Genomic DNA, 20,897 nt, shown 5'->3' on the forward strand with positions numbered 1-20,897 from the left:
AAGAACTCTTTTCTTGTTTGAAAAATGTTAAAACCATAACTTTTCTTACAATTTTTGTATGCTCACGTGACAAATTTTAGGTAGTAGAGTAAAAGTGATGGGTCTATAACTTTACTACTCACGACTTGCTACGTGAATAAATTGTGAGAAAATTTATGCTCCTCGCATCACTGTTTTTTACTTACTCAATTTGGCCTTCTCCAAAAAAAAAAAAAAAATCCAATTGGCAATTATTCCTTTTGATTATTTTTAATAACCTAATTCTTTTTAAATTAATACAACAAAACCAATACAATAAATAATGCCAAAAAAAAAAAACCAATACAAATAACCGCGTTACTTTCTTTATTTCCAAGTCCACAAAGCCTCCATCTCAGACTTCTCTTTCATTCTCTCTCTCCTCGCTCTCTCTCTCTACACAGTTTCTTTCCTGAACTAGTCTCTCCACTCTCCAGTCTTCACTCTTGATCCACAAAAGTAAACAACAACAACAATCAAAATTGCAAAACAAATAGCATCAAATTTTGTTGGGTTGTTACTTTTTTCAGGTGATAAGGTACGTGGGTTTTCTTCAAGCTTTTTACTTCTTTGCTGGTTTTTTTTTTGGAAACATTTTGGTTTCTTGTGTTCTTCTGTTGGTTATGCTTATTGGGTTTATACTGTTTTTGTTGTTCTTCTAGAGGGTTTTACTTTATGATCTTACTATTGCTGGTGTTGTGTTTTAACTTTTAAGGTACCTTATATGCTTGATTGTGTTGTTGGGTTGGTTCTGGTTCTTGGGTTTTTATAGTGTTTTGTTGGTTTTGATTGTGTGAGTATTGTTACTTTGGAGTTTAGGGAAAGAATTGTTACTGATGGTTATGTTAAATTATGGAGCTATCTTTTCATACTTTGTACTGGGGGGTTGTGTGAGTATTTCACATCTTGATAATTATATGAACATGTATGGTGAATGAGCATTTTGGATTAGTAGAACATTCTATTGTTGCTATTTCCTTCTGCATACCGCTGCAAATTTCTGCACGTAATTCGATCCCAGATGAGATAGAGTGTCCAGCAATTTTCATTCAAATTATGTGGTTATAGCGGGGTTTTACCTCAACATCGGCTCTATTGGGCAAAACTTTTTGGTGGATATGGAAAAGAGAAAAAAAAACATGTTGAGAAGAAAGAGCCAGTGAGCTTAAAGGGGGCAGAATTTAGTTGTTTAACCATTATTCTTACACTCCTCAAGTGGGGGTCCAAAATTCCTCTCTCAGTAGTTCAGACCCATCATATTGAATTCATAACTTTTTTTTTAATAAATGGGAGGTAGAGTGGAATTAGGGTTCAAACTCAAGACCATTTCTTTGAAAACTCTAAAATTTTAAGTTATTTCTTATTAGGGAAGGTAGAATTTAATTATTTAACCATTACATTAACACTTGGCCTGTCAAAGAACCTGCTAACTAAACAATACAAAATTTTTAAATTGCTTTCAGTTTGGTATAATGAGTTTAAGCAAACTCGGTATAAAATAAATAAATGACTTCAATTTTGTACTGGTTTTACTTTTGGTACAGCTTATATTAGAACTAAATCAATTCTGTGATTTGCCAAATGCTCCCTAAAGAATTGATTTTTTGTCTTGCTGATTAATATTTGTAACATGGGTCAACTGTTTTTAGTAAAGAAGACAAGCATAAATTCATAAACATTATAAATAATGAATCTATTATAAATCTAAATTGAATTATAAACTATAAAGAGTAAGACGCTCCCATGCCCAGCTCTCAGCTAGTTGGCCGGGCAATTTTATTAGGTGTAATAATGCTGCGATATGGAGCATGATCCCCCATTGTCTCATGTGGGGTATTTGGTTAGGAATGTTGAGAACGATTGGTTGATGTCCTTAAGCTTTTATTCCTCAGACTTTGTTGGAGTGGCTAAATGCTTTGGGCTTATTTTATTTTGTTGCTCTGCCTGATTTGCTTGGTCGTTTTACTTTTAATGTTTAATTTTTTGTGTACCTGATGTATACCTCCTGTATACATGGGTGGCACCAGAACAAACTATAGAATGCTATAGGTCATTTTACTGGTCTCCTCTGCAAGTAAACATTTCCATCATATTAGATTGGCATTAATACTTGATACAGCACAGTCATCATTCTTTGTGAACAAGATGTTCTAGACACTATTCTTCTTACTATCTGCTCAGGTGAATTTCCCTTGTTAGTTTAACGCTCATATGTCAGCAAAGAAGAGGGGGGGGGGGGAGGGGGGGGAAGGGGAATGAGCATGGGCTTTGAGTTGTCATTTTCTTCAGTTCCCTTTAGATAAGGTTCTTAAGTTTGCATGCTATTTGTCTTCATCTTATGACAGTGAATCTGTGGCATTTCTGCCCTGAAAGATGTTTTCAAAGTCAGAATTTGAAAAATGACCAAAGAATGGTTCCTCAAGCTTGGTTGGTTATCATTGGCATCTCAGTTGGTTTGGCCCTTGGAATTTTGATAGCTTTCCTGGTATTCCGTGGCATAAGGTGGTACAGAAAGCGAGCTCATCTTCGCCGATGTGCAAATGAGCATAGTATACCCAGCACAACCCTTCCCATACGCACCAATGGCTTAGGTACAAGCACTGAGTTTAGCGCATCTCTCACAAATTCAATAACCATAGAGGGATCAGAACAGCTTCATAAAAGTTCTCAGCTTTCCTGGTGGAAAAGTCAGAATAAAGATCGCATTGCTTCTGCATCAGGCATACTTAGATACTCTTACAAGTATGTAGTTTATGAGATTTTCCTAAGCTTGAATTTTAAAGGAATTTATGCTCTTGTACTTCTGAAGTCTACTTTTTGTGGAAGCTTCTCACTAGTAGAATTTTGTTATATAATGTGTATATCAATCATGAACTAAATGACCTCCATGTTTTTTGCTTGGTATTATGTTGGATGTGGAGAGGTTAGCTTGTTAAATCTTTCTAATGAAGCTCATCTTCACTTCAGAGCCACCCAACCAAAAACCTAAAAGTAAATTGATAATGACTATTTAAAAACAGTGATTTCTGTGTTTAGCAAACAGGGAAAAAAATTGCAGATGGAAAACTATTGCACTAGCACTGAGGAAAGAATCTCATCCTCATATAGGTTCAAGCTGAAGTATAACTGCATCCATAAGATCTTACTTCTACTATATTTCATATTATTGAATTGGTTTTGTGCAGTTACTTGCTCAACAAGGTCAGCTAAACTTTTAAAAAGACAATCACATATTTTTCCTGGGAAAATATCTTAAAAAAAAAAAAAATAGAGATAATCGACATATTAGGAATGATTTCCATTGATAGGTTGCATGCAACAGGTCAACTGAGAAAAAAAAAAAAGCATCTCAGTTTAGTTACCATGTGGCCCAATGTACTACTTGATTTATGAAATTGGACAAACATGGAGGGATAGTGTGGTTGAAAGCAAACCAAACCATAGAGGGAAAGAGTGCTTGGTAGATTCAGTCACAAGGAATCAAGCAGCTTCTAGGTGCAAAGGGAGACCCCAACTACTGTGAATCTAGCTACCAATTGGGGGAAATGAATTTTAGAATCTCCACTGAATATTGTCTGTTGTGAATCTTTCTCCTCATTTGATGCAAGGGAAAAATTAAAATTTTTAAGCTGGGCTGTTTTTCAGCTTGTAAAATTTCTTTTGCCTTATTTCTTTCCCCTACATGTTCGATGACCAAAGAGCTGAAATTATGAGGAATTTATACCTGGTCTGGGGTGCGACTTTCATATACTCATCTGAGGTTACTGGTTCCTAAATGCATGTCTTCTGAATTGATATGTTATATTATGTGTATGACTTATTTAACCCATTATATTATGTGTATGACTTATTTAACCCATTATGCAGGGATATTCAGAAAGCTACACAGAATTTCACAACTATTTTAGGACAAGGGTCATTTGGTCCTGTCTATAAAGCAACACTAAACCCAGGAGAAGTAGCTGTGAAGGTGCTTGCTTCTGATTCCAAACAGGGAGAGAAAGAGTTTCAAACAGAGGTAAGGGCCACAGAATTACATTTATGGTTAGTCTAGAAAGAACGAAGTTTCTTGATCCCTTAAGATTTAGCATATGCAAGAAAAGATTTTTCCTAATATATATTTTATAGACTCCCCACCTTTTTTTTCTAATTCAAAGGGACACACAATGAAAACTAAACCTTTCAAAAGTACCCCAGGCGCTTAAAATATGGTCGGAGATTGTCTGTCTGAACCCAAGTTGGCAAGGAAGTCCCCCAGGAACTATGGCTGTCTCTGAAATCCATATTGGCATTATGATTGAATACCAGAATTCCTTTAAGCTCTTCTATTTCTGAAGACGTATTTTTAAATGCATTAATTTTCAATCTGGTACTAGAGAGATTATGACTGTATTATGACTTTTTTTACAAGTATGACAGTATTATGAATTACTAGTTTGGCCTTTGTATGCCTTTGTTCTCATGTGAGGACCATTAGAATCTAAAAATGGCAAACTAGGTGATGCAGGGAGTACGACCAAAATTTTTTCAGAATCTTTTTTATTATCTTATATTTCATTTTTTAATTTTGAATTTAGGCTTTAATGTTAACATTTTATGGAATGTAATTGTGGCTTAGTGTACTCCTTGAAGCCTACTAAAAAAGGCTCCAGGATTGCTTTGATAGGGTACTTTGAATAAATATTTTCTGATTAGGTATGTTTCTCTAAGCTTGGTGGTGATTCGAAGCACCGTTAGGTGGGGAAACCAAGGATTTTTCAATTCTTCCTTTTTTTGTTGTTTCTATTTTTTACCTGTCTTGTCCTGTGCCAACTTGGTATTAGAGTGTAACCTTGAACTAATCAGCAGAAGCAAGTCCCTAAACAACAAAGGCACAATGTAAACCACTTTTTGAAGCAAACCCTAACCCCTCAATCTAACAGAATCATATCACCCATGTCAACCACCCAGACTCAACCACAACTCCACACCCAGATTCTAGCAGCTCAATCAACTCTGACCCATAAACCATACTTAAATTATATATATATTGAAATCCAACCATGTCGACCTCCCCACATGGCCCTTAGAAACAAATCACACCCAGATCATCGAAAATCCAGAAGACCGCAGCTATGAGACCTTTGCCAAAAGGGCTCCCTTATCTCTATGTCATTAGCAAACCAATGTGTGAAAAGCCCACCACCATCCCCACAAAACCCAGAACTACAAGACTCTGAGCCCTAAAACCACTTCTACAGAGCCCACCTCATCGAAACAGACCCACCCACTCTCGACAAACCCGACCCATATCAAATCACCCAGACTTCAACCCCCCAGAACCCCAAACAAGCTTTCCCACTTGAGCCCATAACCCAACCACCATTCACTGCTTGCAACCCAATCACTTGAGGTCCACTTCACCTCCATTGGTATTGCCCCTTCCTCCTCGATGTTGAGCTGTCACCAACAAGCTACCTTACACTCATCATCATCGAGAGTCACATTAGAGATCATTTTCTATTTCACTTGCTTGACCTATGCCAATCAGCCACCACATGGACTGAGACTGAAGATGCTCACTAATGTCGCCATGTTGCCTTTGATCGCCACTGTATAGACCCTCATCTCTAAGCAACTTCATTTTGGTCAAGCTGCAAAGTACTCGTGACTTATTTTGATTTACTGATCTCATAATAAAATTAACAATTATGCTGCCTGTTCTATCAATTTAAAAAATATATATATTGGGTTTGTTAGCACATGGGTGTAGTCAACCTATTATTCAATAAGTGAGCCAGCATCTTAGCCAGCACCACTTGTTCACATGAATTGACCCATTGTGACAGGAAAGTGGCCCTGATTAGCAAGCCAATTCTTATTTCAATTGGTTGAAACTTATTATTGTAGTGCATAATAGTGATGTTAAAAGCAGTCATCAAGACCCATGGATCTTCACCAATTGGCTACATGAAATGGACCAGTTCTTTGATCAAATGGGTTTATTTGATAACAAGGATAGATTTGGCAGGATGAAACTAATAGGTAAAACTGGGGACTATTGGTACGGTATTGAACCATCACCTTGGAAGGGACAGCAGGCTATAACCTATTGGAAAGAAATGAAAGAAGAACTTATAGGGTGACTTTTTACATCAAAGAAACAATCTAAGACAAGGGAATAGATTCCCTACTAGTTACAAGGCATAATTTGAATAGACAAAATGAGTATTCACATAGTTTCTAGTCCTAAGCCCACTTCACTATCAATGGATCCAATACTGAAAGCCACCTATGGCTTGTCTATAAAGATCAAGTTAATGGCTTATTCTCAAAAGATGACTTGTAGCAATGAAATTGTAATTTCACACACAGGAGACGATAGTGTTGGTAATGAAACCTTGGTGATGAAGGAATCTCAAATAACACCAAAACCTAGTTTTTTTTCATATAACGTAGGGAACTTTAACAAAGAAGAGTCCTTTGAATGAGCCTTTAACGAGTAAAACCTGTGGGCAACTTAGCTTACTTGCTAGAATTAGTTATCGGGTAATCCAGGGGCATTCACCCCTAAAGGCTAAGCAGTTTATGCTCATGCCCAAGAGAAAGTACTGCCAAAACCTAGTGCTGAAAAAGAAATACTAAGTGCCAAAAAATGTATACATACTACAACCTAAATTATGTGTTGTACTGATGTGAGGAAATAATTTCCTAAGAAAATTTTAGAGAGAGAGGATTTGGATGAAGAGAGGGAAATTCACCTCAATCTTCAACTCAGAGAAATATGAATTATCATCAACAGGAAGGAGATTATAATAAATTTGCATAGCTATGTTATGCATAGGCTAGGAGTTATTTATGTTGTGCATGGGTGTTCAAGTGACTTGTTATGCCATTCAGTCTCTCAAATGCACCAAGTGCTTTCATGTGGGGGAGTTCAAGGGACTATTTATGCCATTTGTTCTCACAAATGCACCAGGTACTTTCATTCAGATCATGATGTAGATGTAGCTGCTATTGGGGATATGTGTTGTCGTGTATTTCAACAATATCTTGCTTCATAGCTTTATAGTGGTAGTTAGGAGGGGATCTTTTGGTGTATCTCCAACAAGTGTTCAATCTATTGTGGCGAGGGAAGTTATGTGCAACTTCAAGAGATGTAGTTTTGCAGTGAGCAAGTGGTGTTCTTGGGTTACATAGTGACTCTCAAAGGTATCAAGATGGATGACACTATCAAGGCTATAGCTGACTGGACTACTCCTTCGAATGTACAAGAATTAAGGAGTTTTCATGGTCTTGTCACCTTCTACGAAAGAATCATTTGGAATTTCAGCTCCATTGGAGCCCCACTTATTGAATGCCTCAAGATGACATCTTTTGAGTGCAATCAAGATGCTGAAAACATGTTTTCAGCTTTTGAAGACAAAGTTGAGCCAAGCTCTGATTCTTTCACTACCCAAATTTGACAAGGTCCTCGAATTGGATTGCAATGCATCCAGCGTTGGTATTGGTGAAGTTCTTGGTTGAGAAGGGAAGCTGATAAAACTTGAGGACAAGTTTTCTCTTAAAGGGGGAGTATAATGTAGTCTAATGCATACATGGATGGTGTGGCACATGGTGATGAAGTGGCTTGGCAACATGTGATGTGGCACTTGGATGCATCATGGAGTGGCCGGTTTTACATATGCTTAAATTTACATGTGCTTCAATTTAGCATGTGCAATTTAATTATATGCATATGCAGAAGTAGTTAGATCCTTAAATTGTGGGAATTTTTCCTTTTGCATAAGGTAGACCCAATGCAACATGTTGGAGGGTCACTAGTTGATGAGGAGAATGTGCAACAAGAGATCCATGAATTAGAGGGTGTACGTGTTTTGAAAATTGAGTTTCATGCACTAGCTACTCAGTCTGCTATGGTGCATGAAGTGAAAAGGCTTGAGATGATGGTGATTCTTGAGTATTAAGATAAGGCTGTTTGCAAAATTGATTTCACCCATTGATTTTGTCATTTCTGATGAATTTAATTTGGTGGAACAAAAAGATTCTTTGTTCTTAGTGTTGCCAAAAGTGTATCATGAGTTGGTAGAATTGTCAAGGGCCAAGGTTCTTATTGTAAGACACTTTAAAACTTGAGGTGCAAATGTCAAGCGCCAAAGTTCTTATTGTAAGACACTTCAAAACTTGAGGTACAAATGTCAAGTGCCTAAGTTCTTATTGTAAGACACTTCAAAACTTGAGGTACAAATTTTAAGTGCTAAAGTTCTTATCCTAAGACAACTTGAGGTTGAGTTTTCTCCAACTAGGGGATAATGATGTGGGGAGCGCAATCAAACTTATTTCAAAAAAATTTTCTTACCCCATATTTCATTTTTGATTTTTGAATTTTAGATTTCATTTTCAAAATTTGAATTTAGGCTTTAATTTTTTTGAGGATTTTGTGGAATGTAATTGTGGTTTGTTGTACTCCTTGAAACCTATTAAAACATTAAAACGAGGCTCTAGGGATGGTTTTGAGCAGTGCAATTTGAATGAAAAATTTCTTAGGGATGTTTCTCTAAGCTTGGTATTGAATCCAAATACCCTTAGGTGGTAAAGGATAGGATTTGTCCTATTTTTCTTCCTTTTCCGTTATTTTATTTTTTACCATTACCATCCTGTGTCACTATGCATATATTATTATATTGCAATTTTGACCATCCATGAAGCATGTTCAGTTTACAAAAATATCTGGCAATGATACAGGTATCTCTGCTTGGAAGATTGCATCATCGGAATCTTGTGAATTTGGTAGGATATTGTGTAGATAAAGGACAGCACATGTTGATATATGAGTTCATGAGTAATGGGAGCTTGGCAAACCTTCTATATGGTAACTCATAACCCTCTTTAATATCCATATCAAGATTTCTTATTTTCATGGTAACTGTCTGCTGAAAGGCATCTATTCTTTGTGAGGGGAGAGTGGAAGTCATATTAATCTCAAACTGTGATGAATATTAAGTGTTATGAAAAGGCTATCTTCGTTTTCTTTTTTGGATAATTCAGTTAAGGCAATCAAATTTAATGGGAGAGTTTATGAACAATACATGTTTTTTGGTAACTTCACAATCATTTGTATGATCTGTAGATATCTTTTCTATTTGTGTAAACTAGCTGATGACTAAACTTCTCAAAGAAAAGGGTTTTGAGTTGTTCTTATTAAGAACCATCCTGCTGTGCATTTGCTTAGGTGAAGGAGAGCGGATTTTGAGTTGGGATGAAAGGCTTCAAATTGCTCTCGACATTTCGCATGGGATTGAGTACCTTCATGAAGGGGTATGTTGACTATTATGTTCTTTCTTTTCTCCCATGGTGCAAAATTTTTTTGTTTATACAGTTCATATGAAAATTCTTGAACAGGCAGTGCCACCTGTTATACATCGTGATTTGAAGTCTGCTAATATATTATTAGACCGATCAATGAGAGCCAAGGTAAGCTAGTGTATATTAACAGTCTATTTAGTTCTTTTGTATCTAAAATTTATTACAATACTACCAAAATCGGTTGAAATAAGCACATTGCCATATTTAATTTTATTTATTTGCTTTGCCAAGAACTCCACCCTCAATTTCCCCCTCTCACCTCTTTGGTTGTACAAGGTGGAAGTTCTAAGAGCATGAATGACTGCCAAAGACATTTAGGGAAAACAAAAAGTATGAAAAACAGAAGAGCCGTGTTCCCCATGTTTTTGGTCTTGAGACTGGCATATGCTTTTGCTATCACATGCATTTTGTGAGTTTTATATTTGCTATTGTAAATTTTCAGCTCCTTTATGTGTTTACCTTACTTCTTTTAGGTTGCTGATTTTGGGTTGTCAAAGGAAGAGGTCTTTGATGGCCGGAATTCTGGGCTGAAAGGCACATACGGTTACATAGATCCAGTGTACATAGCAACAAACAATTTCACAATGAAAAGTGACATCTACAGTTTTGGCATTATCATCTTTGAACTCATCACATCCATTCACCCCCAACAAAACTTAATGGAATATATAAATCTTGTGAGTTGTTAGCCCTTTGCAGTAGTTGTTTCAAATTATTTGCATTGCCAAGCTTTCTAACCCATAGACCTGTAATTATTTTGGTTTAAGGCCTCAATGAGTCATGATGGTGTTGATGAAATACTTGATAAGAAGCTTGTTGGAGAATGCAACGTTGACGAAGTGAGGGGGCTTGCGAGTATTGCGCACAAATGCCTGCACAAATTACCGAGAAAGAGACCTTCAATAGCAGAAGTTTCACAAGCTATATTGAAGTTAAAACAGAGGCGCTTTGCTAAAGTAGATACCATGTCTTTCGCAAGCCGTGATTTTTCACGAGCAGTGAGCCGAATAGAGGATCAACAAGTGGAGCTAAGGAAGATGGCCAGCTTGAAGGAGAGTGAGTGAATGACCAACAAAGCTTCTTTTTACTTCCTACCACCCCCCCCCCCCCCCCCCCTCTCTTCTGGCTGTTCCTCGAGTAATACTAAAGATACCATTTGTTAGGCATAGTCGAACAAAAGGTAACTGAATCAATGAGCTGCTTTTGCAAAATGAGTATTCCATGGTTCATATAGGTCAACATCTGTCCTGATTATAAGTACAAAGTCTTTCTGACCCTCTAGGCCAAAATGAGCTGTAGGATACCATGAGGGGTGTGCATCATAAAACTTAAAACGCTGATGACAACCGACTCAATCAGAGTAGTGTGTAAACCAATATCAGTGTCAATTGAGAGCCGCAAAAATGTACAATTTCGTATTGGTTAGGTCTTGATTTTCACTGTTAACAGATCTAAAAGCCAATGGTAAAAAAGAAAAAACTTAAAAAGTACTCCTTACTGGGAATTATCTTTTTGCTGGTGTAAATGGACTTCCACTAAAGAAGAAGGTAAACTTTAAAAAAAAAAAAAAATAAATAATAATAATAATATGAAAAAGGTAAACTTCATGTTTGGAAAAAAAAAAAAAAAAACCATTTCCTGGCTGCGGTGGTTTTTATTTTATTTTATTTTATTGTAATAGTTTCTAAAAACTATTTGCATAGAACAAAAATAAAGATCATGGATAAGTTGTTTTTAATAGTTTTGTTTTTCCTAACTGAAAGTAAAAGATAGTTTCAAGATTGGTCATAACCTCATAGGTGTTCTAAATAGTCTTTTTTTTTTAATTTACTGTTTCCTGAAAAAAGAAAAAAGAAAAGAAAAAGCCTAATATTTTCAGGTAGAAGTTATTCACTTATTTGATGCACTTCCATTATGCCCTCCACTTCGTTGGACGTTAGCACTTGGCAGCCCTTAATAGTATATATGATATTATTTTATGAAAGTATATAAGAATTAATAGAGGATAAAGTCTAAACAAGTTTGGAGTTATATTTCTCTAATCCACTATGCGAGTTAAAAACTTATTGGAGATTTTTCTAAACTTGTTTGATAAGAGATTTCTTTTAAACTTATTTGGAATTAAACTTTATTTACTAATAATATACAATAGGGTATGTTTGTGTAATTTCGGATATTGGAACTTTCGAGTATTTTTAATGGAAACACCTCAACCTTATCTGTTTCCAACAGTTATAAATAAAAAATCAAAATCAAAATCAAAATAAAAAAGTTGACATGAAAATGTAAATAAAAATTTAAAGTTGCCTTATTTTAAATTTATGGGTCCATTTGATAATGACACTCCATTTCATCGCAGCCTTAATTTAGTCGGCATTATTCTAAATGTGCAGGTCAATTTTTATGATATCTCTTTCACTGTCATCGCTGCCTTTTTTTGCATTGTTTTGTATTTGCGGGTCCATGTGTTGGAGAAAATAGCAAATTAACCATAATTTTCAAATAATATAATTAATAGTTACAGTTTACCAATTATATTTTTTACTAACATTTCAAGTTTAAGAGACTCGATTTTGGGCTTAAAAGTCGAGTATTTTAGGGTCAATTTTCACGTTTGATGTGGCATTTTTTTACGTGGAGCCTACCTGAAAATCGAGTATCTAAGACTCGATTTACAAGGCAAAAAAATATTAGTCTACGTCTCTTAACATCCCTTCACAGAAATACACAGTCAAAATTCATCCACCAGGAAGATCATTACTGAGCAAAACTCACCACAAAAAAAAAAAAAAAAAAAAACCCAAATCAGCCCAGATTCAGGTCGCGACCATAAAAATCGACCATCAAAGACTCGATTTATAGGCCCAAAATCGAGTCTCTTAAACTTGAGATGCTAGTAAAAAATATAGTTTGTAAACTGTAACTACTAATTATATTGTTTGAAAATTATGGCTAATTTGATATTTTCTCCAGTGTTCCCTGCTTCGAAATAAAACTGCCAAATACACTGACATTGAAGGCTCAGTTTAGAATTCCATAAATCGACCTCTCAATTCATGCCACATTTTGGACGAGTAGAAAAATTGACAAAACAAGAATGGTGGGACTGCCAATGGCCACAACAAAAATTATAGAATAGTAGCTTTGGATACTCATTAAAGTGATAAGTCCAACCTAAATTTTTGAAGAGTGACAAGTTGGCAATATTTCAAATCTAAAAATGATTCATTAATAGGCTATCCAAGTCAGCTAGATCAAGATCAAAATTCTTTTCCATCTCTTTGTTCTATATTTTACAATCCGAACAAAGAATTTTTGTTGTTGTTTTAAGATGCAATAAATAAGGTTGGCCCTCATATTGATAGGGACTCGTATATAACTATATACTAGCCTATCTAGTTCTCAAGTAGTTGAGAATTGAGATGGGGATTCATAGAATTTACTCTGCTAATTGTTAGGTAAACAGCTGATTAACCTTCATAAATAATTTCAAACATCCACCTTGCTCTCATCGCTTGTGACATAACAGGCACCTTCCTTAATCATGTTCTTAAATTTCAGAAATTCTCCCCCAAATTCATGATGCTTAGTTCTAATAGCATTGAGAGCTCTGCCATTTCATCCAACAGTAACAGTAAACATATAATGTTTAACATGTCTAAATAAGCTCAAGAATTACCAGTGACAACAATAGATTTCTCAGTCTCTCATTTAACATAAATTCTGCAGGAAATATATCTAACAATTTGAATGAAGATTAAGGAGGAGAAAGCCCGTAGCTGGCAGCTGACTGGAGAACGCAGTGTCTGAATCCTATGTTGTTGAAGAGCACAGTTGTCATGAACCACTTAGCATATGAAGTAAGGTTATGAAATGCAGCAACACACCCAAAGCTAAGAAAGTATGGTTTCAAAAGTAAGAAATTCAAGTTAGCACAAACCGGATTATAATCTAATACAAGCGGAAAGAAAAAACAAACAAGCCTGCTCACATTATTTGCATCTCTAAAGATGGTAAGAAAACATGTACAGTGATAATTTTGGCTTCTTTGGCCATTCCACATTCCATTTTATTAAAAACATTCTCTAGGTATATGAAAACATACTTTACATCCTTACTAGCTAATGCATTCTCCCCTCCATTAGCCAAATGTCAAGTTTTATTGTCTGACTATTGCACTATTCTCCAACTCCTAAATGGTACTCTACCATCTAGAGAAGAAGCTCTTTGTATAGAACTATGTGCAAACCTTTGGATCCCACATTTTTCTAAGATTTGATCTCATGATAACGCCTCAAAACTGGCAAGAAGTCCCAAGTCTCTGTCTCTGCCTCTGACCTACACTTCCTGATTTGTAACTATCAAAAGCTGGTTTCAGCAACCTCCGGAAACACTCAAGAAACTGCCTCCACTCCTCTTCACTCATATCTGCCAACGTTACAAAACTGCTACTCACAGGAAACTGCTCATTCGCACTCCTGTTTCCAGATGATGTACCTACCAAATACCCACACTTCTGAGATGCACTTGGGTGTCGCCAACTCTTCTCAGCAACACTGATATTTTTCATAGACAAGGACAGCTTTGAAACATTTAAATTCCTGTCCGGCACACTGCCAGCGTGTTCATCTCCTCTTAGAGGTAATTCATCCCCTTCTGTATCTTCCGCCGCCTCCTCCTCAACACTCTCGTCTAGCTTATAAAGTAGATTATGGCCATTCCTACCTTTTGGTCGAAAATGAAAAGCTGTTTCAACAGTCAGTTCCTCTTCCATATTTGAAGTTAATTCCAACACCTCTTCCTCGCAATCTAAGTCAAATTGAAACTCATCCTTGTCTCCATCTTTCACCTCAGAAGTTGATGTCTCCCTCTCCACCAACAATGTCCTTGCATCTATACATATAAGCTCAAGCTCACTTGGCTCCTCGTCATGGCCCCGAAACTCCCTACTCATCATCCCACCAATTTCAGCAAGACAAAGACCAAAAGCTGCTGCTTCCTTGAGGAAAATTGTGCATAGAACCAAGACCCTAAGACATGCTTCTCGAATCATGGGCAGCTCCATTCTAAGCATATCAGAATCCCAAAATGGGTCAAGATGATCTATATACTGGAGCTCATCCTCTGAGAAAGGGAGTGATGCCTGGGGCCAATGGATCCACTCAAAGTAGGGGTCCTCCAAGCTTTCGGGTAGGCAAAGGCCATGATCAATGGGAACAAGCTCCACCTGACCGAATCTCCCCACCCCATCAAGCTTCCGAACCAAAAGGTTTCCTGCATGCCTATCTGTGTTTAAAATCCGGATATCTAAAATCCCAATCCTATGCACAGCAGTAACAGGGAAACTAGATGTACCATGATCACTAGCATCGAAGTCATGAGGAATAAACTGCTGCAGTGATGCAATCTTGCTGACCTGATTCCTGTTTTGATGAATATGACCATTTACCCCATCATTGACATTAAAAACTGTATGTGTGATCTTCACAAGAGCAGTAGAGGGCACATTGGCAAAATGATCATGGTCAAGAAGGTAGGCTGCGACTTCCCTAAATCCTGTCTCCCCTACCCGCACTGTACGTTTCAGGCCTGGTTGCCCAAGAGTTTTGCCTACAAAACCTTTTGGGTTGTTAGGGGCATAAGGCTCCTCATCTGTTGGTTTCACAATAGCAACATTTTCACCAAGGCAATTTCTAAAATAATAAGAACCTCCAAGCCCACTACGAACGGGAATTGGATCAATGCCACTCTTTATTGCCTTTGCAATATCCTTGACCAGATGTTTCGTTCTAGGAGATTGATTTGGGCACCCTAATATCTCAATTGGGCCACTCTGATCCCTCTGCTGAAGATCCCTCCCAGTGGGTGAGAAACATGGGGTAGACGAGCTTCTGTGCAAGAAGTTCCTGGTGAGAAGAAGCGGAGAATCGTTTTTAACAACACTGAGATCATTCTTCAACACTGTATCACCACATATCAATGAACTTTCCTCAATTGGGACATTAAGGGCAAGCTGTAACTTCCTCTTCACTGTGTGGGCATTGTCACTCCTGTCCAACTCCATACCCAAAACACAGCCGGTTTCTGTCTGCACAAACACACGTCTCTTCCCAGAAGATTTTCTTTCCATTCTCTCATTAACATGATACTTACCACCAAGAGGTCCTAGTGCCATCTGTCTATGTACAGGGTCCAAATCAGGGAACATGAGAGGAAGAGGTGAAGTGGTCAATGCCAGCGACAGAGGTGGCGGCAGCAGAGAGCTTTTCTCTCAAGCAGACGCCTAACTCAAATGCCAGCAGTTGAAGGAGAGAAAATGATGTGTGGAAAGCAATCATAATCAACCCAGTCGACTGCAAATGCTTTCGTGATTTTCACATCGGAACAACCATTGATTGATATGAAGTAGAATAGAACACAAAGTGAAAATTGCTACATTGGAGAACCACCTGATAATGCTGCCTGATTGATAAGCATAAAATAATTAGTAGAATTTACTAGTAGAAACTAGAGAGCAATTCTCCTAAAAAGGAAAAATGTCATGAACAAATTTTCTTTAACCATAATAGTAAAAAAAAAGCTTCTTTCTCTCCCCAAGGAACACTTGAAGGAACAAAAAAATCTCTTTAGAAAATTGGTTGGTTAGTTAATTAAGATGTGATAGAAAATTCTCCGAAGATATTAAGTCAAACATTAAGTGGGTCCCAGTTAGGTCAACTGGTAAAGTCTATTATTGTCGAATAAGAGATATGAGGTTCAAACTCCGTCTAAACCAAAAACCAATTGATTTATTGGCTTGATGATAAAAAACAACCATCATGAAGTGAACGCCACAAGTTGAAATTCTATCGAATCTATAAATAAAAAAAGTCAAATATTACCTATTGCCTTTTCCACTTGATAATGAATTTCTTTGAACAATTACCTTTGACAACATAATAGAATACATGTCTACTATTGGCAGAATAAGAGGCCCCATGAATTGCTGTATCGGGGAACCCCTCCTCAACATTAATCAGATAATTTTGTTACAAGCATATGAAAAATCTTGGTGCTTCCTTTCAGGTTTACGTTGCAAACTTGATCATCAAAATTCATCCCCATCATCAAAATATCAATCCAAATTTCAAACCCCACCCCCTACCCCCCACTCCCCCCAAAAAAATAAATAAATAAATAAAAGAGTCAACAAAAGGTTTCTTATCAACTCAATTCATATTTCCATAAAGTTTGGTCAATTTTAATTTCTAAAGAAGCATTAAGTTTCACACCTTTGAAAGAGAAGCCATAGATCCAAGAATTGAACAATAAAAAAATTATAATAATAAGATCAACTATATTCTCCCAAAAACCTATATTTGACAGCACACCTCGTACAAAACAATGATTATTATTAATAATCTTCCTTAATTTTTTTTTTTAAAAAAAAAAAATAGAAAGAGAAGGATACAACTTGTATTATATTAAATCAAACATGCTTAATATAACCAAATCTTATAATCCAAACATCTTTCTTTGTGTCTAACTACTTAATAATAAATAATTCGCTCCTAGCGAAAAAAAATAAAACAATTAAATTTGAACCAAAAATCAGATAAGATTGCTCGCCTTTTCAGCCATGCGAAAGAGCTCTCAAACTCCAAATCTGATTCATAAGGATTTTCCAAGCCTTCCTGCCCATCCTTTACACCTTCCTTTCTTTCTGAAAATTCACAAATTTTTTTTTTTCAAAGAGAAAATTATGAGATAAAAGGAAACAGAATTACACAATCAAATCCGTCTTATACAGTCCATAAAAAAGAATTTTAAATTGAATTCGTCGGCTCGAGAAGCACCGAAAAATCAGCACATCAAGTCAATTGCAACAAAATTAAAGCATTCAGTGAAACCAAAGAGAGAGAGAGAGAGAGAGAGGTTTGGGAAAGAAATGGAAGAAAAATGTTCACAATTCAGAAACTATCGGAAAGACGGAAAACGCGAGGCAAGTGACGAACTCGGGCGAGTGATTCGGACTCACTCACTGACTCACTGACTCACCCGGGTGGATCGTTGATCGAACGGTGGAGCCACCGCCGTGAAAGGACGGCTGAGATTGGACACCGAGTCAGAAATTCCGGTTTTTGTTAATTTTTAAAGGGAAAGATCAACGGCTACGATTGGGTGTTGCTTTATTGTGACAACACTCCCGCGTTCGGAGAAATTGGCGTTTTTTTTAGGAGAAGCGGGTCATGGGGGTTTAACGGCAATTATCGAGTTATAGTACTTATCAAAATATCAATTTTTTTTTTCCTTTTATACAAATTTTTTTTTAATATTGTTAAAACAGAATCAGTTGGGTCCGGCGTGTGATGCGGAGATTAAGACAGGTGGTGAAAGGAGGGACCTTTAATTGATGACGTGGCTACATCTGGTTGCACTGACGACAGACAAACAGTGCTAGGAAGTCCAACACTACATTGGAAGAATCTAATACCGACGGTTGTAGTTTATTTCGCCAATACCATGCGCCTTTTTGTCCACTCTAGTAAAAAAAAAACCAGGCTAAAAGTCTTATTCTTATAGTGACACCAATTTGCATGAAAGTCTAATATCATACCTATTTTTACGACTATTTGATATGGTTGATCGTAATTAGTGAAGAAAAAAAAAAAAAGAGTCGTGTGAAAGTAACACATATGTTTATGAAAATAAAATACGTATGAAATTGGTATACAAATTATGTCAAAATGTATGATAAAATGTGTGTTCAAGTAAGAATTTCGGAAGCAAGATTTTCATTGCAACATGAATATGTAAAAGAGTAAAGTCAATAAAACCTGCTTTACAATCAAATCGATTACATATTCTTAATTCTTTGCTGTGTGGTCCCAATCAAAACAAGAGGAAGGAAAATTTATTGTACAAGAGAAACCTTCTTGTTTTTTGGTGTGCAAGTTTCCGTATTATTGACCATCGGATACGATGATTTATTGTTAGTTATATGACTTGCAAGAACACGAGATAAAAGGATAGAAGTTTTATGTTACACTTACTACTTTTAAGGAAGTTTTTGGTTGGAAAAATATATGTATCCATATTACTAAACCTTTCTTCAGAGTTTTTTTGGGTTTTCCATCATCTTGTTGTGTTAGACATATAAGGTTACGGCTACACTAAAAGATTCGATTGAGAGACTAGTCAGAGCCAGCTCAATAGGTAATGTAATTGATGCAATCATCTAAGACCCCCAAATAAAAGAAAAGCCCAACTTGTAAAAAATATATATATATAATATATTTATCTATATATTTTAATTAATAAAAATTTTAAGTACTTTTATTGGTCAATAAAATGCATTAAAAAGACCCTATTGTATTCTAAAATGTAGAAGATTAAAAAGGGAAAAAAACAAAAAAAAGTCAAACTTCTGCTAATAAAATTAAATTTAGGCTTAACAGCACGTTTTTTGCACAGTTACGCACTGCAAAGCAGCACAGGCTGCACAGTTGCACCCTGCACACTACACAAGCTGCAAAGACTACACAGCCCAGTGGCCCACAGTCATAGGACAACAAATTTTCTTACTTTATCAATTATTATAAATTATCATACCAATTAATAATTTGATGTGTATCATATCAACTCATTTGTATTATAATGACACTAATTTATTGAACCATGTAATAAATTAATTTTTATTTAAAAAAGAAAGATTAAGTGGATTAGCTATATTATCAATTAAAAAAAATGTTAGAGAAACTTAAATACAAAAACTTAATTAGTAATTTTACATCTCAAAAAGCATGAAAAATAGATTTTGAATAAAAAATTCAATATATATTATTTGATTAATATTTAAATAGAAAAAAGACCCCACTTAAAATTTTCACCTAAGGCCCCAAAGTTGTTGAGCAGCCCTGGAGTAGTCAAAAGATTACTTCAAAAATGTTAAATAAGGAGGTATGACTCCATACTATTTACATTAGATTTGTATTATTTTTAATTGTGTTCACATGTTTGGGATTATATTTCTACATGCATTTTGTGAGAGTCTGTTTTCAGACAGTATCTAGGCCTAAGCTTAAACAAGGATCTCAGACCCTCTAGTTGTAGTTTGAAGGGACTGAGCTTGGTCTACCGCAGCTAAATAGGCCGTTTACAGACCAAGTGATGCACAAGACAAGACTTCTGCAATACACATACACTAACAAGCGAGAATATATGTATTGATCAACAAGAAAGCAACAAAGGTAGACAAAAGTAATAAAGAAAAACACAAGATAATTGTTCAGGATCCTCAAGTCAATAAGAAATATTTCATTAGTTTTCTTAATTGTAGATTACAATGAGCCCACTAAGGTGTAATACAAGGTTCAAATAAGCTCAAAAATTACAGACTTAGATGACTCTCTAAGCCTTTAAGACTTGCAAAGTTTGAATCCTTTTGAATTCGAGCATGTGCTGTAGTGGCTGTTTCTGGGATACCGGGAGATATTTCCCTATTTTCTTTGAGTTTTACAGAGCATTTTCTTAATGATTCTATATGATTTCCTTCTTGAATGAATGCCCTTCAACGTTGGCTACTTCTTCCTTTTATTGTGTCACTTTAGGGTTTTGGGGTACCATTGATTCTTCCCCCTTGGCTCCCTAGGTACTAGAGCCTCTGTTTGTCCCAGTCCTTCTGACGACTGATTCTTACCTTGTTTCCCATAGTTCTCTTCCTTTGGTGTTTTTTCCTTCAAAAGTGACTTGCTGACCTTCCATTTTGAGGTGCCTTTTGGGGAGCTAACCTTTAACTTTGCTCCCTCCAAGTTTTCTCTATCTTCTCTGTTCAGGCTTAGCCCCCTTTTGGCCACCCTTCTCATTTTGTCATTTTTTCCTGGGAAACCAAGTCTTCCTCTGCCAAATCGAAGGTTCCCCTGGCTATTTCCTTCTTTTACTCTGGGTTCCTCGAGGTGTCAGCCTCTCGCTCTTGAGTCGTTACTCTCCATGCCCTCTGGCTCTGTGCTGCATCGCTGAGCGCTCGAGAAAGACCCCTCTGCCCTTCGTTCCTGGTGCCTTTTAATCCTTCTTTAAGCTGTCTTAATCCTATCTTGGCCGTGCTGCATGTGGTATCCTGGCCCAGCCCCCTTTCTTCTGGACTTTCTTTGTTTTTTTCTTTTCTCTGATTCTAGCGGGCTGAATTCTTTTCTTTCTCCCTTTTTTTTATGGACTCCTTGCCTCTTCACGGAGCTTGGGCCTCAGGTCCATTATCCTTCTTTCTTTTGTAGCCCCAATCTTTTTTCTTTTTTTCAAAATTTTTTTTATTTCCCACGGATTGGCCTAATGTGCCATTTCTTTGGGCCTTTTATCATGATTTCTTTTTTAGACCTCAACACATTTCAATAACAACATGACCACTACTCACATTGTTTGGTTGATTTTGTGGCCACATCACCCTAGGTGTGAGTCCCTAGCTATTAGGAGTACATTACTACATTGCGTTCGAATGGAGCAGGAAGAGAAATTTTAGTAATCATTACCTAGTATAGGTTCACATGGATGGAGCCATGGTT

General features: G+C 36.5%; 2 protein-coding genes across 4 annotated transcripts; one reads left to right on the forward strand and one right to left on the reverse strand.

The window, feature by feature from the left end:
• The first annotated feature begins 364 nt into the window (after positions 1 to 364).
• On the forward strand, positions 365 to 10,602 carry LOC142641518 (calcium/calmodulin-regulated receptor-like kinase 2). Of its 2 annotated transcripts, XM_075815955.1 has the most exons (8): positions 365 to 556; positions 2,364 to 2,760; positions 3,886 to 4,036; positions 8,743 to 8,869; positions 9,230 to 9,315; positions 9,400 to 9,471; positions 9,837 to 10,040; positions 10,131 to 10,602. In XM_075815955.1, the coding sequence occupies exons 2-8, from the start codon at positions 2,429 to 2,431 to the stop codon at positions 10,425 to 10,427; spliced, it is 1,269 nt and encodes a 422-aa protein (XP_075672070.1). In that variant the 5' UTR covers positions 365 to 556; positions 2,364 to 2,428; the 3' UTR covers positions 10,428 to 10,602. The 2 variants fall into 2 exon arrangements, with proteins under 2 accessions (XP_075672070.1, XP_075672076.1); XM_075815961.1 differs by lacking the exon at positions 9,400 to 9,471.
• Positions 10,603 to 13,330: 2,728 nt separating this feature from the next.
• LOC142619764 (phosphatidylinositol 4-kinase gamma 5-like) lies at positions 13,331 to 17,622 on the reverse strand. Of its 2 annotated transcripts, none has more exons than XM_075793045.1 (3): positions 17,401 to 17,622; positions 16,972 to 17,065; positions 13,331 to 15,821 (listed from the first exon to the last, which is right to left on the reverse strand). In XM_075793045.1, exon 3 carries the CDS (start codon positions 15,569 to 15,571, stop codon positions 13,658 to 13,660), a length of 1,914 nt encoding a protein of 637 aa, XP_075649160.1. In that variant the 5' UTR covers positions 15,572 to 15,821; positions 16,972 to 17,065; positions 17,401 to 17,622; the 3' UTR covers positions 13,331 to 13,657. The 2 variants fall into 2 exon arrangements, with proteins under 2 accessions (XP_075649160.1, XP_075649155.1); XM_075793040.1 differs by having other exon boundaries at positions 13,331 to 15,825.
• Positions 17,623 to 20,897: the final 3,275 nt, after the last annotated feature.

This window comes from Castanea sativa, chromosome 1 (assembly GCF_040712315.1).
Source record: "Castanea sativa cultivar Marrone di Chiusa Pesio chromosome 1, ASM4071231v1".
NCBI lineage: Eukaryota > Viridiplantae > Streptophyta > Magnoliopsida > Fagales > Fagaceae > Castanea > Castanea sativa.

What these genes read in the sequence shown, in the direction of transcription:
- LOC142619764 (XM_075793045.1), bottom strand. Translation starts at nt 15,571, where the DNA reads ATGTTCCCTGATTTGGACCCTGTACATAGACAGATGGCACTAGGACCT.
- LOC142641518 (XM_075815955.1), top strand. Translation starts at nt 2,429, where the DNA reads ATGGTTCCTCAAGCTTGGTTGGTTATCATTGGCATCTCAGTTGGTTTG. An exon ending in ATACTTAGATACTCTTACAA is followed by an intron (nt 2,761 to 3,885) that starts GTATGTAGTTTA and finishes CCCATTATGCAG; the next exon opens with GGATATTCAGAAAGCTACAC. An exon ending in AGAAAGAGTTTCAAACAGAG is followed by an intron (nt 4,037 to 8,742) that starts GTAAGGGCCACA and finishes GCAATGATACAG; the next exon opens with GTATCTCTGCTTGGAAGATT.